General features: G+C 53.2%; 7 protein-coding genes and 2 non-coding genes across 9 annotated transcripts; 4 read left to right on the forward strand and 5 right to left on the reverse strand.

Annotated features, from left to right (window-relative positions):
• Positions 1–1,155: 1,155 nt before the first annotated feature.
• Positions 1,156–4,231, forward strand: B0H65DRAFT_240269 (uncharacterized protein). The gene is made up of 4 exons (XM_062822309.1): positions 1,156–1,539; positions 1,599–1,682; positions 1,737–2,523; positions 2,581–4,231. The coding sequence occupies exons 1-4, from the start codon at positions 1,301–1,303 to the stop codon at positions 4,036–4,038; spliced, it is 2,568 nt and encodes an 855-aa protein (XP_062680890.1). The 5' UTR covers positions 1,156–1,300; the 3' UTR covers positions 4,039–4,231.
• A 386-nt stretch (positions 4,232–4,617) lies between these two features.
• On the reverse strand, positions 4,618–4,689 carry B0H65DRAFT_t319. Its single transcript has one exon. It is a non-coding gene; the product is annotated as a tRNA-Glu (tRNA).
• Positions 4,690–5,000: 311 nt separating this feature from the next.
• On the reverse strand, positions 5,001–5,072 carry B0H65DRAFT_t318. Its single transcript has one exon. It is a non-coding gene; the product is annotated as a tRNA-Met (tRNA).
• A 115-nt stretch (positions 5,073–5,187) lies between these two features.
• Positions 5,188–5,614, forward strand: B0H65DRAFT_240281 (uncharacterized protein). Its single transcript, XM_062822311.1, has one exon. The coding sequence runs from the start codon at positions 5,300–5,302 to the stop codon at positions 5,540–5,542; it is 243 nt and encodes an 80-aa protein (XP_062680891.1). The 5' UTR covers positions 5,188–5,299; the 3' UTR covers positions 5,543–5,614.
• Positions 5,615–8,009, reverse strand: B0H65DRAFT_240280 (uncharacterized protein). Its single transcript, XM_062822310.1, has one exon. The coding sequence runs from the start codon at positions 7,785–7,787 to the stop codon at positions 5,688–5,690; it is 2,100 nt and encodes a 699-aa protein (XP_062680892.1). The 5' UTR covers positions 7,788–8,009; the 3' UTR covers positions 5,615–5,687.
• Positions 8,010–8,533: 524 nt separating this feature from the next.
• B0H65DRAFT_590036 (uncharacterized protein) lies at positions 8,534–10,225 on the reverse strand. Its single transcript, XM_062831056.1, has one exon. It carries the CDS (start codon positions 10,019–10,021, stop codon positions 8,672–8,674), a length of 1,350 nt encoding a protein of 449 aa, XP_062680893.1. The 5' UTR covers positions 10,022–10,225; the 3' UTR covers positions 8,534–8,671.
• A 442-nt stretch (positions 10,226–10,667) lies between these two features.
• On the reverse strand, positions 10,668–12,297 carry B0H65DRAFT_428862 (uncharacterized protein; the record flags this gene model as incomplete). Its single annotated transcript, XM_062824789.1, has 5 exons — positions 10,668–11,041; positions 11,113–11,346; positions 11,409–11,571; positions 11,629–11,943; positions 12,013–12,297. 5 exons carry the CDS (start codon positions 12,295–12,297, stop codon positions 10,668–10,670), a joined length of 1,371 nt encoding a protein of 456 aa, XP_062680894.1.
• A 1,215-nt stretch (positions 12,298–13,512) lies between these two features.
• On the forward strand, positions 13,513–15,275 carry B0H65DRAFT_240318 (uncharacterized protein). Its single transcript, XM_062822312.1, has 2 exons — positions 13,513–13,522; positions 13,606–15,275. Exon 2 carries the CDS (start codon positions 13,704–13,706, stop codon positions 14,934–14,936), a length of 1,233 nt encoding a protein of 410 aa, XP_062680895.1. The 5' UTR covers positions 13,513–13,522; positions 13,606–13,703; the 3' UTR covers positions 14,937–15,275.
• Positions 15,276–16,627: 1,352 nt separating this feature from the next.
• On the forward strand, positions 16,628–17,307 carry B0H65DRAFT_510064 (uncharacterized protein; the record flags this gene model as incomplete). The annotated part of the gene is made up of 3 exons (XM_062828366.1): positions 16,628–16,684; positions 16,784–16,926; positions 17,034–17,307. 3 exons carry the CDS (start codon positions 16,628–16,630, stop codon positions 17,305–17,307), a joined length of 474 nt encoding a protein of 157 aa, XP_062680896.1.
• Between the last annotated feature and the right edge of the window lie 3,596 nt (positions 17,308–20,903).

The raw sequence follows: 20,903 nt of genomic DNA on the forward strand, positions 1-20,903 counted from the left end.
GAAAGTCAATAGAGTATGCCAAAGAGGAGGTCAAGTTATAAATCCTCCCCAATGTAATAAGCTGATGATCCTTCTCGAAGCCTTTCAAGAGGTGACGTTCGAGTGTCCAATTGGCAAGATCAGAGACGGTGAGAGTTGGATGGTTGCGGTCATGATGTCCTTCCGACGGATGCTTTGGTGTTTCCCAACTGGAACTCCAAGGTCAGCTGCCACACGGTGTGCATCCCACCGACCGAACATGGCAGCGATGCATCGATGTGCGGGGAGAAGCAATGGAAGAGTGCGGGGAAGGTGAAGAAGAGAAGAGGAGGAGGAGGATGGACTGCTAAAGTATCTAGGGGTTAGGGTTGGATGTTAACGACTCTTGTTAGCTAGGTTCTTGCCTGCTTCAACTCTTATTAACAAACGGCCTGACATTTGGGATATAAAACACTTAATAAGGGGAAAAAAACGGTTAGAATTATTAATGAAGATGTTTTAAGTATACCTACAACTCTTTTTGTCCCAGCTGACCTGCAAAGAACTCCATTATTCAGTACTCAATCAGTCAGTGCGAGGTCTCCTGCTAACAGCACTGACCTCAGTAAGCGGAACCTGTGCACCCCACCTCCTCGGCAACGACTCAACCAAAACAAAAACATCACCAGACTTCCACAGAAACAACCCAATGATCGAAAATAGATTACATGAAGAGCAACCCTTTAATAGTTGCATTTTCTCGTCGCCCACATGTAATACGATCTCCACGGTGTCGGCTGTTGCCACCCCTGGTCCCTGTCCCCTGCCGTCGACAAGCACGCGATGGCCCGGAAGGTGAAACGCGGAGGTTGATGCTCCACGCTTCCGCATACCAAAGTAGCAACGCCGGTAACTCGGGCCCGGCAGTGTGGACTGTCCCCCTTTCGCTATACCAACCGATTTGTGGAATCCTCGGTCACTTTCTCTCTTTTGAGCCTCCTCCTCGTCTTCCGTCTTCCTTCTCCTTCATCTCCGTCCACCCTGGAGCATGACGTTCCAGCACGCCAGTTGTCCTCGAAAGAAACGATCTCTCCGCCGCCTCCACTTACACCGACTCACAAACACTATCGAACCATGGCGTACGCACTCTCCGGGTAGACGGGTAGAGATGCCATGGCCTTGGCGGACGGGGGGATTCGTCTCGATCTCTGGTACTGGGACGCTGGGGACCTGCTCGATAATATGATATATTAACTGCATGGTGATCTCCTGTCTGGACGGTCCTTGGAGGCTCTGCTGAATAACACCTCCAATCGTTGTGCCGACTCTTGATAGGCCCATCATGAAGAGCTTCTCGGTCATTCAGCTGCTTCTAGCAGCCGCGGCAGCTCCTGTGAGGGCTGCTGCTTCCTGGAAGAACGTCAACATTGGCGGTGGCGGTGGTTTCGTGCCTGGCTTTGTCTTTCACCCAACGGAAAAGGGCGTTGCCTATGCTCGTACCGACATTGGTGGTCTCTACAGACTGAATGCCGATGACTCCTGGACTGCCATTACCGACTCCATCACTACGGACGCCAAATGGTAAGTACTAGATATCGTCAACCCCCTCTTCACCCGCACGCTAACCATACGATCATCAGGAACAACTGGGGTATCGATGCTGTTGCTCTTGATCCTCAAGATCCCAACAAGGTCTATGCCGCTACCGGCATGTACACCAACTCGTAAGTCCTGGAACAGTCCTTCGTTCCCTTCGATATGGGCTAACAAAACTTCAGATGGGACAACAATGGTGCCATCATCCGCAGCTCCGACAGAGGTGCCACATGGTCCACCACCGAACTGCCCTTCAAGGTTGGAGGAAACATGCCCGGTCGCGGCATGGGCGAGAGACTTGCTGTTGATCCCAAGAACTCTAAGATCATCTACTTCGGTGCTCGCAGCGGCAACGGCCTCTACAAGAGCACAGACGGCGGTGTCACCTTCTCCAAGGTGTCTTCGTTCACGGCTGTTGGCGACTACATCGTAGACCCATCCGATACCACTGGCCTCAATAGCGACAAGCAGGGCATTGCCTTTGTTACATTCGACTCGACTTCCGCTACCACCAACGGCGCCACGTCCCGCATCTTTGTTGGCTCCGCCACTAACAGTACCTCTTCCGTCTGGGTTTCCAACGACGCCGGTGCCACTTGGTCCGCCGTCGCTGGTCAGCCCGGCACGTACTTCCCTCACAAGTGCAAGCTCCAGCCCACCGAGAAGGCCCTTTACCTTACCTACAGCGACGGAATGGGTCCCTACGATGGCACTGCCGGCGGTGTTTACCGCTACGACATCACCAACGGTACCTGGAAGAACATCACTCCCGTTTCTGGCAGCGACCTCAACTATGGTTTTGGCGGCTTGGGTGTCGACATGCAGAAGCCCGGTACCCTTGTCGTGGCCAGCTTGAACTCGTGGTGGCCCGATGCCCAGATCTTCCGCTCTACCGACTCCGGCACCACCTGGTCTCCCATCTGGGAGTGGTCTGGCTATCCCAACCAAAACTTCTACTACGGATTGACCGTAAGACCTCCTCTTCCCACAATCTTCTGACGTTGTACTAACCCAACTCGCTGATAGACCCCCAACGCTCCCTGGATCGAGGCCGGCTTCATCTCTCAGGACTCCAAGCGTCTCGGCTGGATGATCGAATCCCTCGAGATCAATCCCCTCGACAGCGACCACTGGCTATACGCCACCGGTCTTACCGTCTACGGCGGCCACGACCTGACCAAGTGGGACACCGTCCACAACGTTTCCATTTCATCTTTGGCCGTCGGCATCGAAGAAATGGCCGTCCTCGGCCTCGCCTCGGCCCCCGGTGGCTCCGAGCTTCTCGCGGCCGTCGGTGACGACTGCGGCTTCACCTTCAAGACCAGCGCTGACCTCGGCACCTCTCCCAAGACGCCCTGGATGACGCCCATGTGGGCCACCTCGACGGACGTCGACTACGCCGGCAACAAGCCCGCCAACGTGGTGCGCATCGGCAACGGCTCCGGCTCGCAGCAGGTGGCCGTGTCCTCGGACGGCGGCGCCTCGTGGACCATCCACAACGGCACCGACACCACCAAGAACAGCGGCACGGTCGCCTACTCGGCCGACGCCGACACCATCGTCTGGTCCTCTGGCAACGCCGGCGTCGTCCGCTCGCAGCACCAGGGTACCTTCACCGCCGTCGCCTCGCTCCCCTCGGGCGCCGTCATCGCCTCCGACAAGCGGAACAACACCGTCATCTACGCCGGCTCTACCAACGGCACCTTCTACCGCAGCACCGACATTGGCGCCACCTTCACGGCCGTCTCTGGCGCTCTGGGATCCGCCAAGGCCGTCCGCGACATCGTCGCCCACCCCACCGTCGCCGGCGAACTGTATGTCAGCACGGACGTGGGCGTCTTCCGCTCGACCAACTTTGGCGTCTCCTTCACCCAGCTCAGCGGAGTCACCAACACGCAGTCCATCTCCCTCGGCGTTGGCTCCGCTTCGGGCTCGTGGAATTTGTACGCCTTTGGCACCGGCGCCAGCGGCAACAAGTTGTACGCTAGCGCCGACGCTGGTGCTACCTGGACTGACGTCCAGGGTTCTCAGGGTTTTGGTTCCATCTCTTCTAACAAGGTGGTCGGTTCCGGAAACGTCGCTGGGCAGGTGTATGTCGGTACCAACGGCCGCGGTGTCCTCTATGCGCAGGTTTCTGTCAGCGGTACCGCCCCTGCTACCACTTCGTCAGCTGTGAAGACTACTTCTACTTCGGCTGCTGCCCCTGTGAGCACGACCAGCACGACCAGCAAGGCTACGACCACGTTGGTGACGTCGACTGTTAAGACGACTAGCTCGATTTCGTCGGTGAAGACTAGAGGTATCTCGACTACCGCAAAGGCGTCGTCGACGACCAGCAGCACCTCGTCGGCTGCGGCGCCTACCGGCACCAATCTTGCGCAGCACTGGGGTCAGTGCGGAGGCGTTGGCTGGACGGGCCCGACGGCTTGCGTGGCGCCTTATACTTGCCAGAAGCAGAATGATTACTATTCGCAGTGCTTGTGAGTGAGTTAGTCGAGGAGGGGGACAAGTCGCGAGGAATGTTAGTGGAGGGGTGGATAGGGAGGAGGAAGCGTCGGTGTGATGTTGTTTTTTTGACTGGCCAACTGAGGCTGACTTCATTGTAGATATCTTTGCACATCTTTTGTATATAACCCACTTCTTGGACATAACAATTACATGTTTTTGAGCTCATGCAACTTTCTTGCGTAAAAACTGGCCTAGTGATCGTTATGAATGTCAATACTCATCCCCCGAACCACCGGTAAAAGAAGGAGAAAAGGCGCATGGCGGCGGCTGAAGAGCCTTTGTCGCTCACTATGAAGCACGCCAAAAACGACTTGCCATTTCGTCAAGCTTCAAGAGAAACAAAAAAGAACAAGTTGCATGACCACAATTGAATCCTTTACTCCGAGGGAAAATCAGAACGTCTATCTACAATGCAGAAACATAAAAAGAAATAAATGCTCCTGATTTTTTGGCGGGTTTGGTAAATGTCATTTTGCGTTCTTGCAGGACGGACGGGACAGAAAAAGCACAAAAGACGAATAAAGAAAGACCAAAAAAAAAAGCGAGAAAAAGAAACTCCGGTACGGGGAATCGAACCCCGAGCTTCGCGGTGAAAACGCGATATGTTAACCGTTACACTATACCGGATTATTTGCTTGTTAGTTTTGCATCGGTCCAAGGTCTTACGTAGCCGTTACGACTCCATTGGAATGGAGCGGAGCTTGTTTACTGAGGGTCTCGCCAGTCGCGCCAAGCCTCCGCTACAAGCCCCAGCTGGCACCAAAAAAGAGCCGCACTGCAGGTTATATGCACGAAGACGGATTCGGGATTGGTGCACGAGGTTCTCACGAAACCAATGGAAAGCCTGGAAAAAGAGGGGAAAAAAAGGGAGTGACGATAGGAGGAAAAGGGCGAAGGAAAGGAGAGAAGGATAAAACGAAAAAAAGATATGCGAAATTTAGCTGCAACTCGTTTCGATCGAGTGACCTCCGGGTTATGAGCCCGGCGCGCTTCCGCTGCGCCATGCAGCTTTTGGTATTTGAATATGAATTTCCTGAAGCTCGACCGCCTATATTACCTGCCCGACCGTTTGCCTCCAGGACATGACATGACTTACCGTCTCGACTTTGACCCCCCAGACACCATTCGACATAATAGCAACGAGGAGCGAGGCAGAATTGCTTTGTCTTGTCGTTGATCAATGGTGTACTATTCCATATAAAGATTGCTACTAACAATTGTATCCTAACGCCATAAAATGCGCCCTGTCTCACAGGCTATGTATATATACGGGTATTGCGTTTTTGTTCATTTGTTCCGGTTCAGTTTCGCTGCTGCAACCTCTTTGGCTCGCAGGCAGCAGCACACTTTGCTCCCATCGTCCTGTCGCTTTTCGCTTGCTGTCTCCCTGTATATGGTATCCAAGAATGATGTTCTCTGCAAATCTTGTGGTATGTGCAAGGGACAGAGTGAGTGGCAGGCAAAACAATATCCCGTATGAGACCTAGGTTGGAATGGCAACCATCCCTTCAGGTCTCAGAGGTTCCCCTTACTGACACCCGTTCATGCATGCATCAACAACACTTCCTTCTCTTATATCCTTCACCCCTTCATGCGGGAAGAAAAGCTCTTCCATGGGAGCAGACCTAGCCTAAAACCCTTCCACCACCCGCATGATAAGAAAACCTCCTCCCCAATCCCGGCCTCAATAGCCCAGGTCTACCTCCAGGTGCTCCCGCACCACCACTCCCAGCAGGCGGGAAATTCTCCTTTGCCGCCTCCTCTTTCCCTCCCGCATCTCCCTTCCCTCCACCAACCTCCACTGGTGGCACCCCCGACTTCCCCAACACAGGCCTACTCTTAATTCCCAAATCAATACCCACTTTCTTCCCACCGTTGCTTGCCCCCGACGCCGGCGTGAGTAAACCCGTCCCACCAAGCGGCCGTGCGTTACTCCGGTTGATATTCAGCGTCTTCAGCGGGGTGCTCGGCAAGTTCTCTTTTTCGCAGGGCAAGAGGGTATCGATCTCTTTTGCTAGTGCCGGGTTCGGTTTGTTTTTTAGGGTGCCGCCGGCAAGGCCGAGATTGAGGTTCAGTGTCGAGGCGCGGGGGTTGGAAGGTGGCAGGGTCACGTTGCGCGGGTTGAGGTTGATTTTTCGCGGGGCAGGTTTTGGTGTGGCGGGGGGAGTTAGGGCGATGCGCTCCTCGGTTTCGGGTTCGATGCTTGGGAGGGCAGTGTCGCGTTCGATGCTGGAAATGACGAGAGGCGTGTCCGACAGGGGCGGGTGGTGAGGATCGAGAGGAAGATGCTGCTGCTGTTCATTGTCCTCGGACATGGACAGCCTACTTTGCGCTCCGGCGCGGGCAAAGAGACTCGGGGCGTTGCTGGTGTTAACGGCACCGCGATTGCCGTACTTGCGATTGTAAGCAACTGCCGAGCCGGGAAAGTTGTCCTCATCCGAGTCTTCGTTTTCTCCCGAGTCGCACTCGTCGTCCAAGTCCGAATCTTCCAGTTCGGCCTCCCACTCGTCTTCGTAGTGGCTCAGTCCATTTTCGTCCTCGTCATCGTCGTCGAAGTCGTCATCATCGCTACCGAAGAGCGTCACGTCGTCGTCCTCATCCAAGCCCGCCAGTAACCCTCGCAGCGCAGAAAGTCTAGAACCACCCGCGCTCGGCCTTCGTCTCCGTATTGGATACATCATCTTGGCTATCCGTTCACCTTCCCTCTCCGCCAGCCCCCGGACGCAGAATCCCTGTATTTCTGTCATTGCGTGGTGCAACCTATGCCAGCGCAGCTCGAGATATGCCATGGCTTCCAGCTGCTCGGCACGCTGGGAGAATTCGAGTCTTTGTTCGGGAGTGAGGACGATGCCCATCGACTCTACGCAGGCCAACGGCGAGGCATTCGGTTTTGAGAGCTGGTTCAACATGGGACTGGGCGACAAGCCGGATGGAGTACTGTGGGTTCCGGAAGGCGAAGGCTTGCTCGGGCCGTGTGGTGAGAGACGCAGTTTCTTGATCTCGTTGACTGGCGGTCTTTGTCGCGGGCTCGGGGTCTTCTTCGGTCGTTGCGTAATATTAGGGGTGGGTCTTTCTGGCGTCTTTGGTCTTCCACTTCGTTCCTTCTCTGGGGGCGTCCTTGGCCTACGGCGAGCAGGCGAGCCTTGGTGGGTGATCAGACTGGCTCGCAGGTCCTGACTACTCGCCTTTTTCCTAAGCTGGCGGTATTCCTCGGGACTCGATGCCGGACTTGGTGTCCTCTCCTCCCCGGATGTTATCCTCTTGAGCTTCTCTCCTTCTGGCAATTGTTCCCTCCTCTGCCGAGCCTGCAAGAAGGCAATCGCCTGGGTATACTCCTTCTCGATGACCGGTCGCGCATACTTGGCGGCTTGTTTTGCTAGCCACGGGTTGGCTGCCTTGATGGCGGCATACTCGGGTGCTATCGAAGGCCATGCGGCGAAGTCTTGGACTATTTGGGAGGCTTGTTGGGTTTTTTGAGCCTCTTGCTGGAGGCGAAGATGGGTACACTCGAGGTCCGAGATGAGTTTGTTGAGCAGGTTTACCCTAAGCTGGATGCCTGGGTGGACGGGGGACCATTCCTTCAGTGGGCTCGGGTGTTCTCGTTGCTGGCGCATCAGACTGAGGACCTCGATGTTATTGAGTTGTTTCTTTGGAGCGCAGCCGATGGAGAGAGACTGTCGCCTGGAGACGGCTCCACTGGGCGAAGATGACGATGCAAGAGCCATTGGGATTGTGGTTCGATATACCGATGGATGAAATTCTTGACCGGTTTGTCCGAACGGATTCCGTCGGGCGATAGACGAATGGCGTATGTCGCCTGCGAACTCGCTTGTTTTGTGGATTCAAGCACTGCTATGCAAAGCGTTGCATGTGATGTGGGTTAGGCGGTGTGAACCCCCGGTTTCAAGCTCACACAATCGTCGGCTTGTTGAAGTCGAATGTCTATGAGGGCCTTTCGATTTTAACGAGGCTATTTGTTGGGGCTCGATCGCGGAAAAGAAGCAGGTCGTTGTGGTTGATGTCGGAAGTTGGTAAGGTTGAAAGTAAACAAAGCTTGCGACTTTGTACTTGCAGATTCTGGGTTGAAAGTGGGGTTTCGAGCCGATCGGGCGATATGCCAAACAAGCAGTAAGAGACACTTTCTCTGGTATCGCGGAGAATTATCCACAATGTCGTTGTGGTTGTCGCTGTCTCTCAAGCAGGTACCCTTTATGATGTTGGCTTTGTTGTTTTGTGACAAGTTGATTTGTTTTCTTTTCCGGGGAGGACGGACCAACCACACGTTCACTGCCCCAGGTTTGCGTTGGAGGTTGCGTTGGGGTGCGGTTGGTTGTGGAGTTGCACAAGTTGGAGTCGTTGGAGACGACAGTGGCACGAGTGGAACCCAGAAACTGCCCTAACCCCAGCTTTATCCTGCGCCTAACCGCTTTCGGATATGCGAATGGGGGCTAAAATGTGGGTCACCAGTGGGCTAAAAGAAAACAATGTAACCTTGTTCGTCTCGGTGCTCATGATGAGAGCTGTCGGTGATTAAAAACAACGCTATCATAGACGAGGACAACGACGTCTTCTGAGGGCCCCGCAGAAGCGCCAGCTGCACTTGGGTCCGTCAGAGCTTGCTAGTGCGGCTTCTCCTAGAAACCTCAGCTTCTCTCGACTCAACTCCGTCTTCAACAACTCCGGACTTTGTCCTTGGCTCTTTGTCACTCATTTGCTCTTTTCCTTGCTCATCCGTGGCCCCCAACACGACTTCTTTCGACCCTTCATCAACTGATTGCCTCCCCCTCCGCCTCCGCCTCTCCATATGCCCCTCCCAACTCTCCCTCACAGCCCTCCAATACCTCTCCTCATCCTCCATCACCAACGCACAATGACTCGCCTTCTCAAACCTCTCCGCTCTGACCAGCCCTTCAACTCCAGCTTCAAAAACCTCTTCCCTTCTTCCCCTTCCCCTCCCTCTTTCCTTATTTGCCAAAACAGCTCTCTCCTTCACCAACTTCCTCGCCTCCCTAATATGCCTCTCAACATCCCTCCACCCCACCGCCTCATCCGCTTTCGAATACAAATACAACCTCCCCGTTTCTTTTCCTTGTCCCCCGCCAGCCCCCCAAACTTCATCCCTCAAAACCTCCCCCCTCATCCCCTCAAAATCAACCCCCACCCCACCCAACAACCTCCTCCTCACCACATTTTCCCCAATCGCTCTCGGCAATCCCTGCTGTAACACCGCGATAAACACCACCGCCCCCCATAAGCCCCATCGCTCGATACTCTGTAGCACCCAAGGGTGGGTTTTGGGGACGGAGTGCACTGCTGCGCCGTAGGTTTTGGCGATGGAAAAAGTGCCAGGACAAGAATCGAGGATTTGCAGACGGACAGGTAGGGCCTGTTGACGATCAAAGGAGGAGAGGAGGAAGGAGTGCGCGAGTTGAACGGCGAGGTGGCAGCCGCCGTTGGAGAAGATGTGTAGCAGCACGCCTGGGGCTGTTTCTGTCCCGTAACTCCCGTGCTCCTCCGGGGCACTGTTTGCATGTGGTATGGAAGCGGAGCGGTCGCGGGAGAGGACATCCCGAATGATATCCCTAGCCGGGGCTAGGTTTCGCCGAATAGCCTGCTCGGAACGGACGGTGAAATCCGCAATGACGGTTCGGATTACCAGGATTGGTGAGTGGGGGAAGAGGCGCCGGTAGCCGGAGGTGTATTTGGCGATGCGGCGGGGGGTGGCGCCGCCTAGCCAGGTGCAGAGGATTATGAGTTGTGGTTGGGGTGGGTCATGGCCATGGCCATGGTCATCGTCATGGTTTTGTGGTGATGGTGATGGCGGTGGATCGAAAAAGAGGATGCCGTTGCCTAGGTTTTGGAATTCGGATAGAGGAGCTGAGCCGGAGAGAGCATGAGAGGATTTTGGCCTGGATGATGCTGAGGATGATGGTTTTGTTCTTGTTTTTGTTCCGGTCATTGTTGCTGGGTAAGCTCGGTGGGCTTTAGGTGTAGCAGAAAGGTATGGGAAAAGTGCGGTAACTCAGACACCTGGGGATCATTGCCATTTTGCCTGTCGGTGTCTGGATGTTGTTGATCCAAAAAAGCATGGTTGTGATATGTCAGCTATTACTAGTTCGTACCCGTCGAAACAACCAATATCACCGCTTGTTCTGACTAGTCGAAGACAAACAAAGGATGTGGGACAGTGGGACTAGGGCATATTGCGCGCTGATTGGCTCGCTCGATGCCGAACTGTACCGACATGACGTCTCTCATGTCTAGCCGCTCACGCCGTTGACCACGGAATACCGGACCGATGCTACTCTAACCCCATGGGGATTTTACAGTGTTGAAACCCGATTGCATTGTCTGCGATAGCCACGTGGTGATCGCGCATTGTGTGCGTGTCTGAAGATGTGTGCGCTATGTATTCGTGTGCATGGTAAATCCAGAAACTTAATCCAAACGTCCAACGCCCTATAAGCAAAGATCATAATCATAACGTTTAGTGAAGATCATCCGAAAAAATCCAGAAACACCTGATTACACCAATATCATCCCTTCCAACATGCAGCTCCTTGGGCCCGACCGAAATAAGTCGTCCTCCCACAACATGAATCCGATCAGTAAAGAGAGTCCGAGTCAAAGCACTGCTTCTCCTTTACATCTGTCGAATGCCACCACAAATCCCTTGAAGTAAGGTCGATCGACCTGCCAATCTCATTGTTGATGACGTTGAGGTGATCAACAAGCTTGCGGTGTATATCCTCAAATGGCTGCATATACGAGTCGATTGTCTCCAGCAGCTGCTCCCTGGTGAAATTCGGCATCCCTTGCCAAACGCCCCCGTACAAACGCAAGAGGTCGACCTTGTCGGGAGTGTTGGCCGTCGAGTCAACCACCTGCTTGAACTCTTTGCGTAAATCAGGATCCAGAAGACGGACGGCACCGATGATGGGGACCGAAGCTGCCTCGTAGCGACAAAGTTTGGTGCGAACTGTTGTAGGGCGGTTCAAATTAGCCTTTTGGTTCAGAAAGTATGGATCGGTAAGAACATTTAACACGTACGCGTGCGCTTGCAACGATCAACGTCAAAGCCCGTGATGTCAGTGTCGAGGCAGATGGTAGGCGGCTCTGCTGATCGGAAGTAATTATTGATCCACCTCTTGAGAAAGAATCGACTGTTGGATCCCGGGACGGTCTTGCCGACATGGTGCTCGATGTTAATGACGAGTCTGTGCAACGAAGAAAGCATGATCTCGGCATTGGTAACCACGTTCTTGATCGTCTTGGGTACAGTGCCTAATTTATGTCAGATGTTAGAGAGGTACCTTGAAGAGATGGAGGCTTAAGGGTGAACTAACCTTCGTTGTGGGCCGCAGCGACAGTGTGCTTAAAGGCCTCAAACGATGTGAGGTAAGTATCGAGTAGATCGTGCACGATTGTCTGGACGGCATCTGGACGGTTCGGCACGTTTGAGAGCTTTTCGGCGGACTCTGTAGAACCGTGCTTGTATTTCAGAACGACCTACGTCAAAGTCAGCCATAATTCGATTTGTATTCGGTCTTAATCGCCGGTTCTTACCTCTTCCACGAAGGCGATGATTGCGGAGGCGGGAAAACGTTCTGGAATTTGGTTGTGGGCGGCAATCCCCGTTTTCATGAACGCTCCTACCAGCGCTTTGGGAAGCTCATCAGTGAAGCAACGTTCAAGGGAGCTGAAGATTTGATTTGCGCCCTCAACACCGCCGATGGGCAGATGATAGCGGAAGCCGGAGCCCATGATGGCATGGTTATCACCAAATTGAGGAAACAGGCAGTCAAAGAGCGACTCTTGCAGATCGACCACATTCTGTGGGATGAAGGTGCTTCCACGATTGAGATGAACAGTTATCTGGACCTGTGATGAAGAGTGTTAAACTTTTTTTCCTAAAGATGAACTTACGACAGAGACGTGGGATCCACATACCGTCATGGCAAAGTACGCTCTTCCGTTCTTGTCCAAAGGAGCCTTGTTGCGTTCCTCACGGGAGCACAGAGGCATCGACTCGACCCTGGTAGACCCATACTCGAGTTCTTTGGCTGGCCAGTGACAGGTGTTCAGCCACTTTTGGGTAGCCCGGGTCAATTTCTCAAGGTGGCCGTCGAGAAGGCCGGGTGTGAAGTAACCAGTGACACGCCATCGAAAGCTCACAGGCCCGTGGAAGCCTGCGCTGTTGATGGGTCTGGTCAGAGACTCTTGGTTGTCTATCATTTTGACAGTAATGAGTTTGATGTTGATAGTTTGAGTCGGAGAAGTATGGTGCTGGCAGTTCGGTAGATAGTCGTGTTTGTGGGAAGAATGAAGAAGAGGGGGACAACTTACCTCTCTCTACCTTAGGTGCCGTATTTACAGTGTAGTTCCGTGAGCAATTAAAACAAGGACCAGAGGCTTCCATGGTGGCATGCGTCAACCAAGGCTATGCGGAAAATGTTGTAATAATCGGTGATGCACACGAAATGCCGGACTTTGTATGTTTTCCAAGTCGGACATTGTGTCGGGGGAGGGGTTGATGCATATTTCCATGTAGAGGTAGGCATCCTCTGGCAAGATGCAGAGAAATGCGGCATGGGAATGACCGCGCCTTCCCAAGTGAAGTCAACGATTTGGCCCAGAGTCGTCATAGGGTTAGTTAGGTTTAGGGCAAGATCCTGGAGGCGAGCACCTGGAAAATTCGGAAAGCATACCGCCAACATCAACGTCTGAGATCTCAAACTGAAGAACAGTAATACTCTATCGATCAGAACCAATAGCAACCTGAACGACAGCAATGATGCTGAGGTCCCTCAGTGTTCCAGATTTACAGTTCTCAGGACCCAAAAACCCAAGCACTGCGACCATACGGCATATCACCGGAGTACAATCTCGTGCATATCCTACACTGACCGACTTCATGATACGCTACGTATCAAATTCGACAAGATATGCTTGACCTTGCGAAATCCATATCCTGAATTCCTGATCATTGCCAACCCTAACCCACTTACACATGCCGTCCTTATTTAGTAGGCGGACCTCTCCGCTACGGCGCTACTTGGGGGCTTCTGGGCGCCAAGTGACAATGGAGATTGAAAACTGCATGTCAAAGCCTCTCCTTGCCAAATGCTGGCGTGACTCCGAAATGGCGACGAGTTCGGGATCCCTTTATCATGTGTTTGCCCCGGCACTTCCCCGGATTGTCCGGGCCAGTTTGGGCGTCATGAGGAGTCTTTGCCTGTCGATCTCCGAGGGGGCCCCATGGCTGCCCATCAAGGGCCCCATGCTAGCTTCAGGCCCCATCGGAATCCGGCTCGGGGTGCGGATGGACCAATCACAGGCCATGGTACCTTTCTTCTTTCCCTGGGCCGCCCATCAGGATCAACACCGAGGAAATGAAATTAACGTCACGGACTTGATGACTGTCGATCTTCAACCCTCACGGCGTCTCACCAACAACGTCGTAAGCTGATAACATGGACCTGTTTCCCTTCTTTCCCGTTTGAGTTCTGCCCTGCGGTTTTCCCTTTCTGATCTTTTCGCCAGTTTCGCTCTTTTACACTATCGCTCACTCTCTGTCATGTCGCTCCTTTAAACAACTACCAACTACAATTTTCCCACGATACGTTCAACCAATAGTCAGAATGGAACCTTCATTGAATGCCACGATCGACGACACTTTCTTTCTTGTCCCACCAACACGATTCCTTTTCCAACCTGCCCATCGACCAAAACTCCATATCGGCACCCTAGGTCGCCGAGGCCTTCTCGAACTCGCACAACGCGATCTCACCTGCGCGAGTGACGAAACAACATGTTCGCAAGGAAGCTGGTGTTGCGGCAAAGGCTCAACGTGCTCGCTTGATAACGGCGCCTTTTTCTGTTGCGCTCCGGGGGCTGGCCAGGATGGATGTGCAAGGGTTTGCGCTGCTGGTGATTTCCAATGTGGAAATGTTTGCTGCGCTGACGGGCAAACATGCATGGGCGCCGAATCGGGTTCCCCCTATTGTGTAAACCCCAGCATCACCAGCACCTTGATGAGCAGCATTCCTCTTCCAACGACCACAGCAACGTTTATCAGTTCGACTTTGACGGTTGCACAAACACCAACAATGGCATTGTCAACTTCCCTTACCACTTCGATACCAACCACCACAGCAATCACTATTCCATCTTCCACAAATTCTACAACATCAGAAACCACAAAGCCCATATCTTCCAACATGAGCTCTTCACAACCAGCTGCACCCACAGCAGCCTCTCCCTCCACCTCCCACGAAGACAGTGACCGCGGGATGCCCATGGCCGCCCAAGTCTCCATCGGTGTCATCGTCCCCGTAGTCTGCATCATCCTCGTCTTCGGTCTCTGGATGATCCTCTTCCGCCGCTCCAAGTCCCGACGACTCACAATGGGAGACGCTCCGCCCGGCTTTTACGTCGTGGGTCCTCCGGGCCAATTCGTCGTGGGTCCTCCGCTTTCTCCAGGGGACCGTCCATCCAGCTGGTACCCCTCTACACCACCACCGGCCTACACCAAATCCTACACCACGCCCGTCTCGATGGTTCCCGCTACCTCTTCGGCTGCCTCTTCGGTGTTTAGTAACGAGTCGCCTTCACCGGAGCAGGGGATGGAGATGTCGAATTTGAGTGTGCCACTGTCGCCGTCGCCGGTGCATCAGAGGTTGAGTGTGATGGATGTGAGGCTGTCGATGGCGAGCACGACGGTTGGGACGCCGGAGGAAAATGATCAGGCTGGAAATGGGCCGGAGGCGGATGATGTGCATCCTGGGATGCCGATAGATCTGTCAAGGACCTCGGTGTTTCATCCGAGGAGTACGGTCGATCAGAATGTGTCGCGCCCGGGGACGGCGCTGTAGTCGGTGCATCATCAGGGAATGAAAACTTACGGTCGACGAGCTACACAAAGGCTCCGTTTCTTTAAACGTTTCTAAGATTCATGTTTTTCAGACTCGCATGTCTTATGTTGTTCGCGGGGGTGTTGGAAGGAATGGGATCATATAAGATTGGAGCGTTCATGTAAAGTTAATATACCCATAATGTTTTACCTTAGCATTTTTCAGATGAAATCTCAGTCGTAACTGCCATCACTCTCATGGGCTTGCGACAAGAGCTTCCGTAAAGCCCGAGAGACCTGTCTTCGAAGATCAGTGGAGTTTGAAGGTTCCCTCACCGCAGTAAGTCCGGAGTCCGGTGAGCTTCCAGGCACCTTCCTTGTCTAGAACAATCATCGATCAAATTCATAGCCAGATTTGTTTCGGAAATGACGGAATATTTCCGGATGACTTCATCTTCCCCTGTGAACTCTGGTCCGTCTCCATTGATGAATCCTTGAGGCCCTGATCCCCAGCCCTCTGAGCAGCGTTACAGAAGGAAAGTTTGGCTTGAAAGTGACATTTTGGCCGAGGTGGGGACAATTCTTGACCGGGGTGCTGACCGGGGCTTTTTGTAGTTGTACCGCTCTGCTTTCTCAAAACTTTCCTCCAAACCCTTTTTTTTGCAAAGTTCCAGAAAGCACCGGTTGAGCGCTGGAAAGTTAGAAATTTTGGCTAAGAAGGGTATAGCGACGTCGCATTTGGGCTTCTTGGCCAAGCTTGGCAACCACTTGGCGAGAGGTACATTGCTTCAGCGTTCCAGGAATTGACCAAGACGCTAGCCAAGGCTCTAACGCTAAGAAAGGGAAAGCGCTCGTGGTAAATACCCGTCTCAAAGTTTCACTCCGCTTGCACTGCTACCAAGCTGTAACGCTGGTGCTCTGTAACGTTGCTCAGAAGGCTGCGGATTAGGGCCTGAAGGGGTTTCTGCCTTGGTTGAATGATCAGGGCAGCCACTGTTTGATGAGCCACTCGTGCCACTGCAGATTCAGGGTTAAAATGGCGTGTAAGTGCGCATTGACCAACTGTTTGTAGGCTGATGGGGCTGGTGTAGATTGCAGGCACGTGCACTCGCGCCTGCTGTTCAGGCGCCTGTAGCGAAGTTTAGCCGGACTCGCCGGACACGGCTGAGGAACAACCAAAAAGGCACGAGCAAGGATGATCCAACCAGATGACCCATCCAAATCTTTCGTCAGTGGATTTTTAGCCGCACACGACGATCGATATCGATAAGGACAACTTCCCTTCGGTCATTCCATCATCCCTCCTGCCTCGCGCAATCATCGCCCGATTCCAAGCCGACGGCCGACCACATTTCGGGGCACTGCAGCAAGTCCATCGCGACACATTCCTTCCTTTACCTGATGAACCGACCTCGCTAGCAGTCCCCCTCCCCAGCGGGCACCCGACGAGATACCGAAGCAACTAAAACACCACTAAGCGATTTTCACGGCCCAACCTTTCGCCTGGTTTCATTTCGTCATCGTTTCAAGTTTCATCTCTTCGCGACGGTCTTTTCTCCCAATCTTACTTTGACGACTGGCTTCGAGACTTTTTCCTCGCTTGCGCGATTCCGATTGACAAACGTCATCCGACGACTTGATACCGACCGACCACCATCCGACTGGCGACACGACACACGAGAAGGGAAGACAAGATAAGACTGGACGAACAAGATGGGCAACTACTGCTCTACCTGCTTCGGCAGTGGGAGGAGCGATGACTATGATGAGGTAGGTTCCGGCACAGCGGTCACAGTTCTGATGACGTGACCATCAAAAAGAGACATCAGACGGAACAAGGGAACTGACCTGGACTCTTTCATAACACAGGAGGATGAGGCCCAGCATCTCTTCGACGAGAACAACATGCACTACGGTAGCTTTGATCAGCAACACATGATGAACCAGGAAGACCCCCAAGAGACAGAAAGGGAAATTGCGGCTCTGCAGGGTGTGGTGGAACGTACATCCAAGTATGCCCTCCCTTCCCTCCCACTTCCTTTCTCTCCGTTCCAAGATCTAGCCCGAGATCCAAATCCAAGGGGTCGGTAGAGCGTATGACTAACCTGGAACCGCGCAGCAACATGGTCGACATCTACGACATGGTCCCGCATGACAAACCCATGCAGGACGCCCCTGCTCCCTACGGCTTCGCCGGCCAGCGCTACAATGCCCTGCTTTCCAAGCTCTCGACCCACGACGACATGGCCTCCGTGGCACGGGTTGATTGGGGCACCCCTGAGGACGACAGCATGGAGATGCTGCGCAAAGCTTCCCTGCCAACCATCCCCATCAAGGCCGAAGGAGGCGACCTCGTCGGTAACTTTACCGATGCCGCTGCCGCCATGCGCTGAAACCATACCACGACATTCAAACCATGACTTTGTCGTCCATACCCAACCCACATGACCCCGACGGCAACATGACGAAACATCCACAGTATCCTCCGACTCACGGATATGCCCACACCATACGTTCATCGAAACACAACCACCATACACAACAATAACCCCGGAATTCCTAGGCCAGGACGACATGAGGTGGCATCTCCAAGTTTCCCTGGCCGGTTTCCCCATCATATTTTCTTTTTGTTATCTCTCCTCTTTCATGATGCTGTTCCGGAAACAGCGGGCGTTCAGCGATTCGACAGGTCTGCGGCCAGAGACAACGTGGCATGGCAGGATGTTATGTTGATGAGTTGTCGATACCCGCCGAGGTGGGATATAGCGTCCATTTGTCTCATACATCACCGCCTTGTATGCCCAAGATGTTGGATAGGGCCAAGGATAGGTTAAAAAACGGCGAGTTTGGGGGTACGTATGCGTTGTACAGCAACAATTCAATCTAACGCTTTCCTTTGTTCATTGACTGGTTCCATGTTGGCCTTGTGTCAACCAATGGTGGTGTAGTGCTCCGGCCCCCAACAAACATAACGTTGACAAGGCGCACGCCCATTAAATGGCAGCCACGTTCACCAAGTTCCGTGTTGTTGCTTCATTGCCAGAGATATAAATCCCCAGGTCTTCTTGTCCGGTTCCCTTCTCACAAAAATCCGTCCCAGTTTGAAGCTTGTGTGGAAAAGTTTGCATTTCCATCGGTGGTGGATATCCCTCGAGATGCGACCTCAGCCATATGCAACACCACATCTTTTCGGACCATTGGACCAACAACTCCTCCGTCTTCTCCTCCCCGTGGAATAAGGGCCTCGTTGGGAGTCCGTGCACCGTTCAGCTTCACAGGAACTTGTTGGGTCACTGCCAGGCCGCAGATGGCTATCGCAGAGAGTGAAACGGGTAACAAAAATCGAGATGAGGAATGAGAGCTGCGAGGGGAAGGAAGAGTGGGAGGGTGCGCCAGTAACCCCCAAAGTGGAAGGACATGCAACATTCGGAAGCAAGCAAGGACAGCAAAGCACGTCACATCAGCCAGCCATGGCCTCGTTGTAGGCCGCGGTACCACCCAAGGACGACCTGGAGGCCTGGTGGTCTACTACTAGCGAGGCCAACTTATGGTCGCCCTCCCTTTTTTCCTGTCACCAGGTTGAGTTCTGAGCCCGTTCAGGTGGAGCGGAGAGATGGCTCTCGGCTTCTTCCTCTAGGAGTCCCGCGAGATTCGGCTTCTTCAACTGCGACCCAATTCCTCATGGAAACAACGGATTTTTCGAGTCCCCAAAGGTCTCCACTGTCTAGCCCGCGGCCGACTGACGACCTCCCGAGGGGCCACGCCTGCGTCGGGATACCAGCAGAAAAAAGAAAAGCACACGGATGATGAGGTCGCCCAGGTCCCCTTATGCCAAGGCCGCTCTGCTTTCTTACCTCCCTGTTCGAGCAAGAGTTTTACATCGCGGACTCGTCGGAGGCAGGCGAAAAGGAGGGAAACATGCTTGGTCCTCGCATATCCCGCCTCGGCCCCAATTCGCCAGCTGGCCCGTCTCCGTCACCCCGACCTGTTTCTGTTTCTATGGGGCCTCGCATATAGGCTACGGCAAGGTTCGAGTCGATTCGAGCGTCATTCGCTGGATAAGCCAGCCTTCTTGCGCGAAAATCTCCACATTCTTGGGCTTGGCTTGACTGGAGGGGGGAGGAGAAAAAGCGACGCTCACACACCAGTCATGGACAGCCTGCTCTGACTATCCGCCACTGTTCAACATCCACCCACCCACCTACCCAGGGCACCCACTCACCATCCGTCCTCCCCTCTTTCTTCCGACACCTGCCGATGAAAAAGAGTCACTGTGGGCGGGAATGTCCAGTTGGGATCTTCCCCGGTTCTGTGCTGCTGCATCTCGCCCCCTCCTCTCCCCCTTTGTTTGCGTCAATACCACCGTATGTGCGCACGCTAACGCAAACTTTGTGTCGTCCCCAGTGGGGATGATCGAGTGAGAGTGGCACCTGTGGGAGAGCTGATATGTGGTGCCTTTGGTACCTTTTTGGAGGACAGCCGCTGCTACCGTGGAAAAAGATGGACGCTCAAAGGAGGAGAAGGCGTCATGGTGAGGTGGGGTGGGAACTATCTTGTTATTTGCTAGCTTGCTGTTCTGCTTGATCAAGCTCACGGCTTGTACGTAGGGATTGGTGAGGGGAGGTAAAGGAAGGAGGAAATGGTGGCTTTTTACGTGAGAACAAAACTTACCTCCGGGTGAGAGACAACGGGTTATTGGTCGATGAGAAAATAAGTATATGTGCGAAATTGGGCTAGTATCGTCCACTATATATGGCATTAAAAGGCGTACAAAAGTAACTAGATCCATAAATATTTGCTTTTCCACTTTGTGGTCTTCCCGTCCTTGAAGAATGAGTGTCTACTTCATCCCTATCATCTCACCCAGCTCAAGATGGGAGGAGATGGGAAATATCGACCAAATAACCACTCTCTGGCCACCCCAGACCCATGATCAGTAGCGACCCAGGTACCACATCAAAAAGGAGGCCTCAAAGTCCCAAAAAAGAGGGGAAAATGAAAACATCCCGCTCACACCAAGACAACTCATACACACACCACACAATAGCAATACTACACGACCCATTCTTCAGACCACCCAGTGCGCCCATGATACTCAGATCAACAGTGTACACTGGACTTATTCTCCAGTACGCCAATAACAAAAAAACTGAGACCTTGCGCTCATCACCTATGCCTGAAAAGGTCTCAACTTTATGTTATGGGCGAGTCCAGCTCCAATTCCAGTTCCAGCTCCACCCTTTCTCTGTCGCTCAAGATCACCAGAACCCATAGCCTTCCCCTTGGCTTTTGTTCCATCTCCGGCTCCGGGCACCGCTCCCCGATGCTGACCACCACACTATACTTCACGCCATCTCAATTCTACCCCATTCAAGACTATCTTGCCAGAAATAAGGCTCGCTAGAGCGGGAGGAGAGGGTACGGAAGAGCAGGGCTGTCTAGCGTTTGGTAGCATGGTTTGGTCTTACTCGCAGACTTCTAAAGTCACTTGTTTGATCATTTGAGTTCGAGTGCTACAACTGTCCACCAGCTAGCCTTCTGCCACTGCATTGACATTTCTGTTACCTACTCGTCTGCACAGAGTGGCTCAAGAGTGACTGACCCTGGCTTCTGGTGTTTCTGCTTTACTTCTTCATGCGAGGCACGAGTTGATCATGTCAAATACACGAAGGCTATGCGAGCGAGAGGCCTTGCGCAGAAGAGTTGTGAAGATAGGCATGCGAGAAATTCGAAATGGAAGAACGGGGAACCCAGTGGTGCAAGAGTGGCTAATGAGTGGGGGCTTTAAGTAAGTGGCTGCTGCATCTGACGGTAATTTTCCCTTGCTACGTATGTATTGTTTGTATCATCTTCCACTCGGATGAACACGGTGTTCCTTTAAGTATTTAGGAGAGACAATTTAAGGTAGCTTACTCCTAGCCGAGCGGGAGTGTACCTTAATTACCACCTTCCGCTGTGCCCTCTACCTGCCTGTTATTTCCTTCCTCCC

This window comes from Neurospora tetraspora (genome assembly GCF_033439725.1).
Source record: "Neurospora tetraspora strain CBS 560.94 chromosome Unknown B0H65scaffold_5, whole genome shotgun sequence".
In the NCBI taxonomy this organism is placed as follows: Eukaryota; Fungi; Ascomycota; class Sordariomycetes; order Sordariales; family Sordariaceae; genus Neurospora; species Neurospora tetraspora.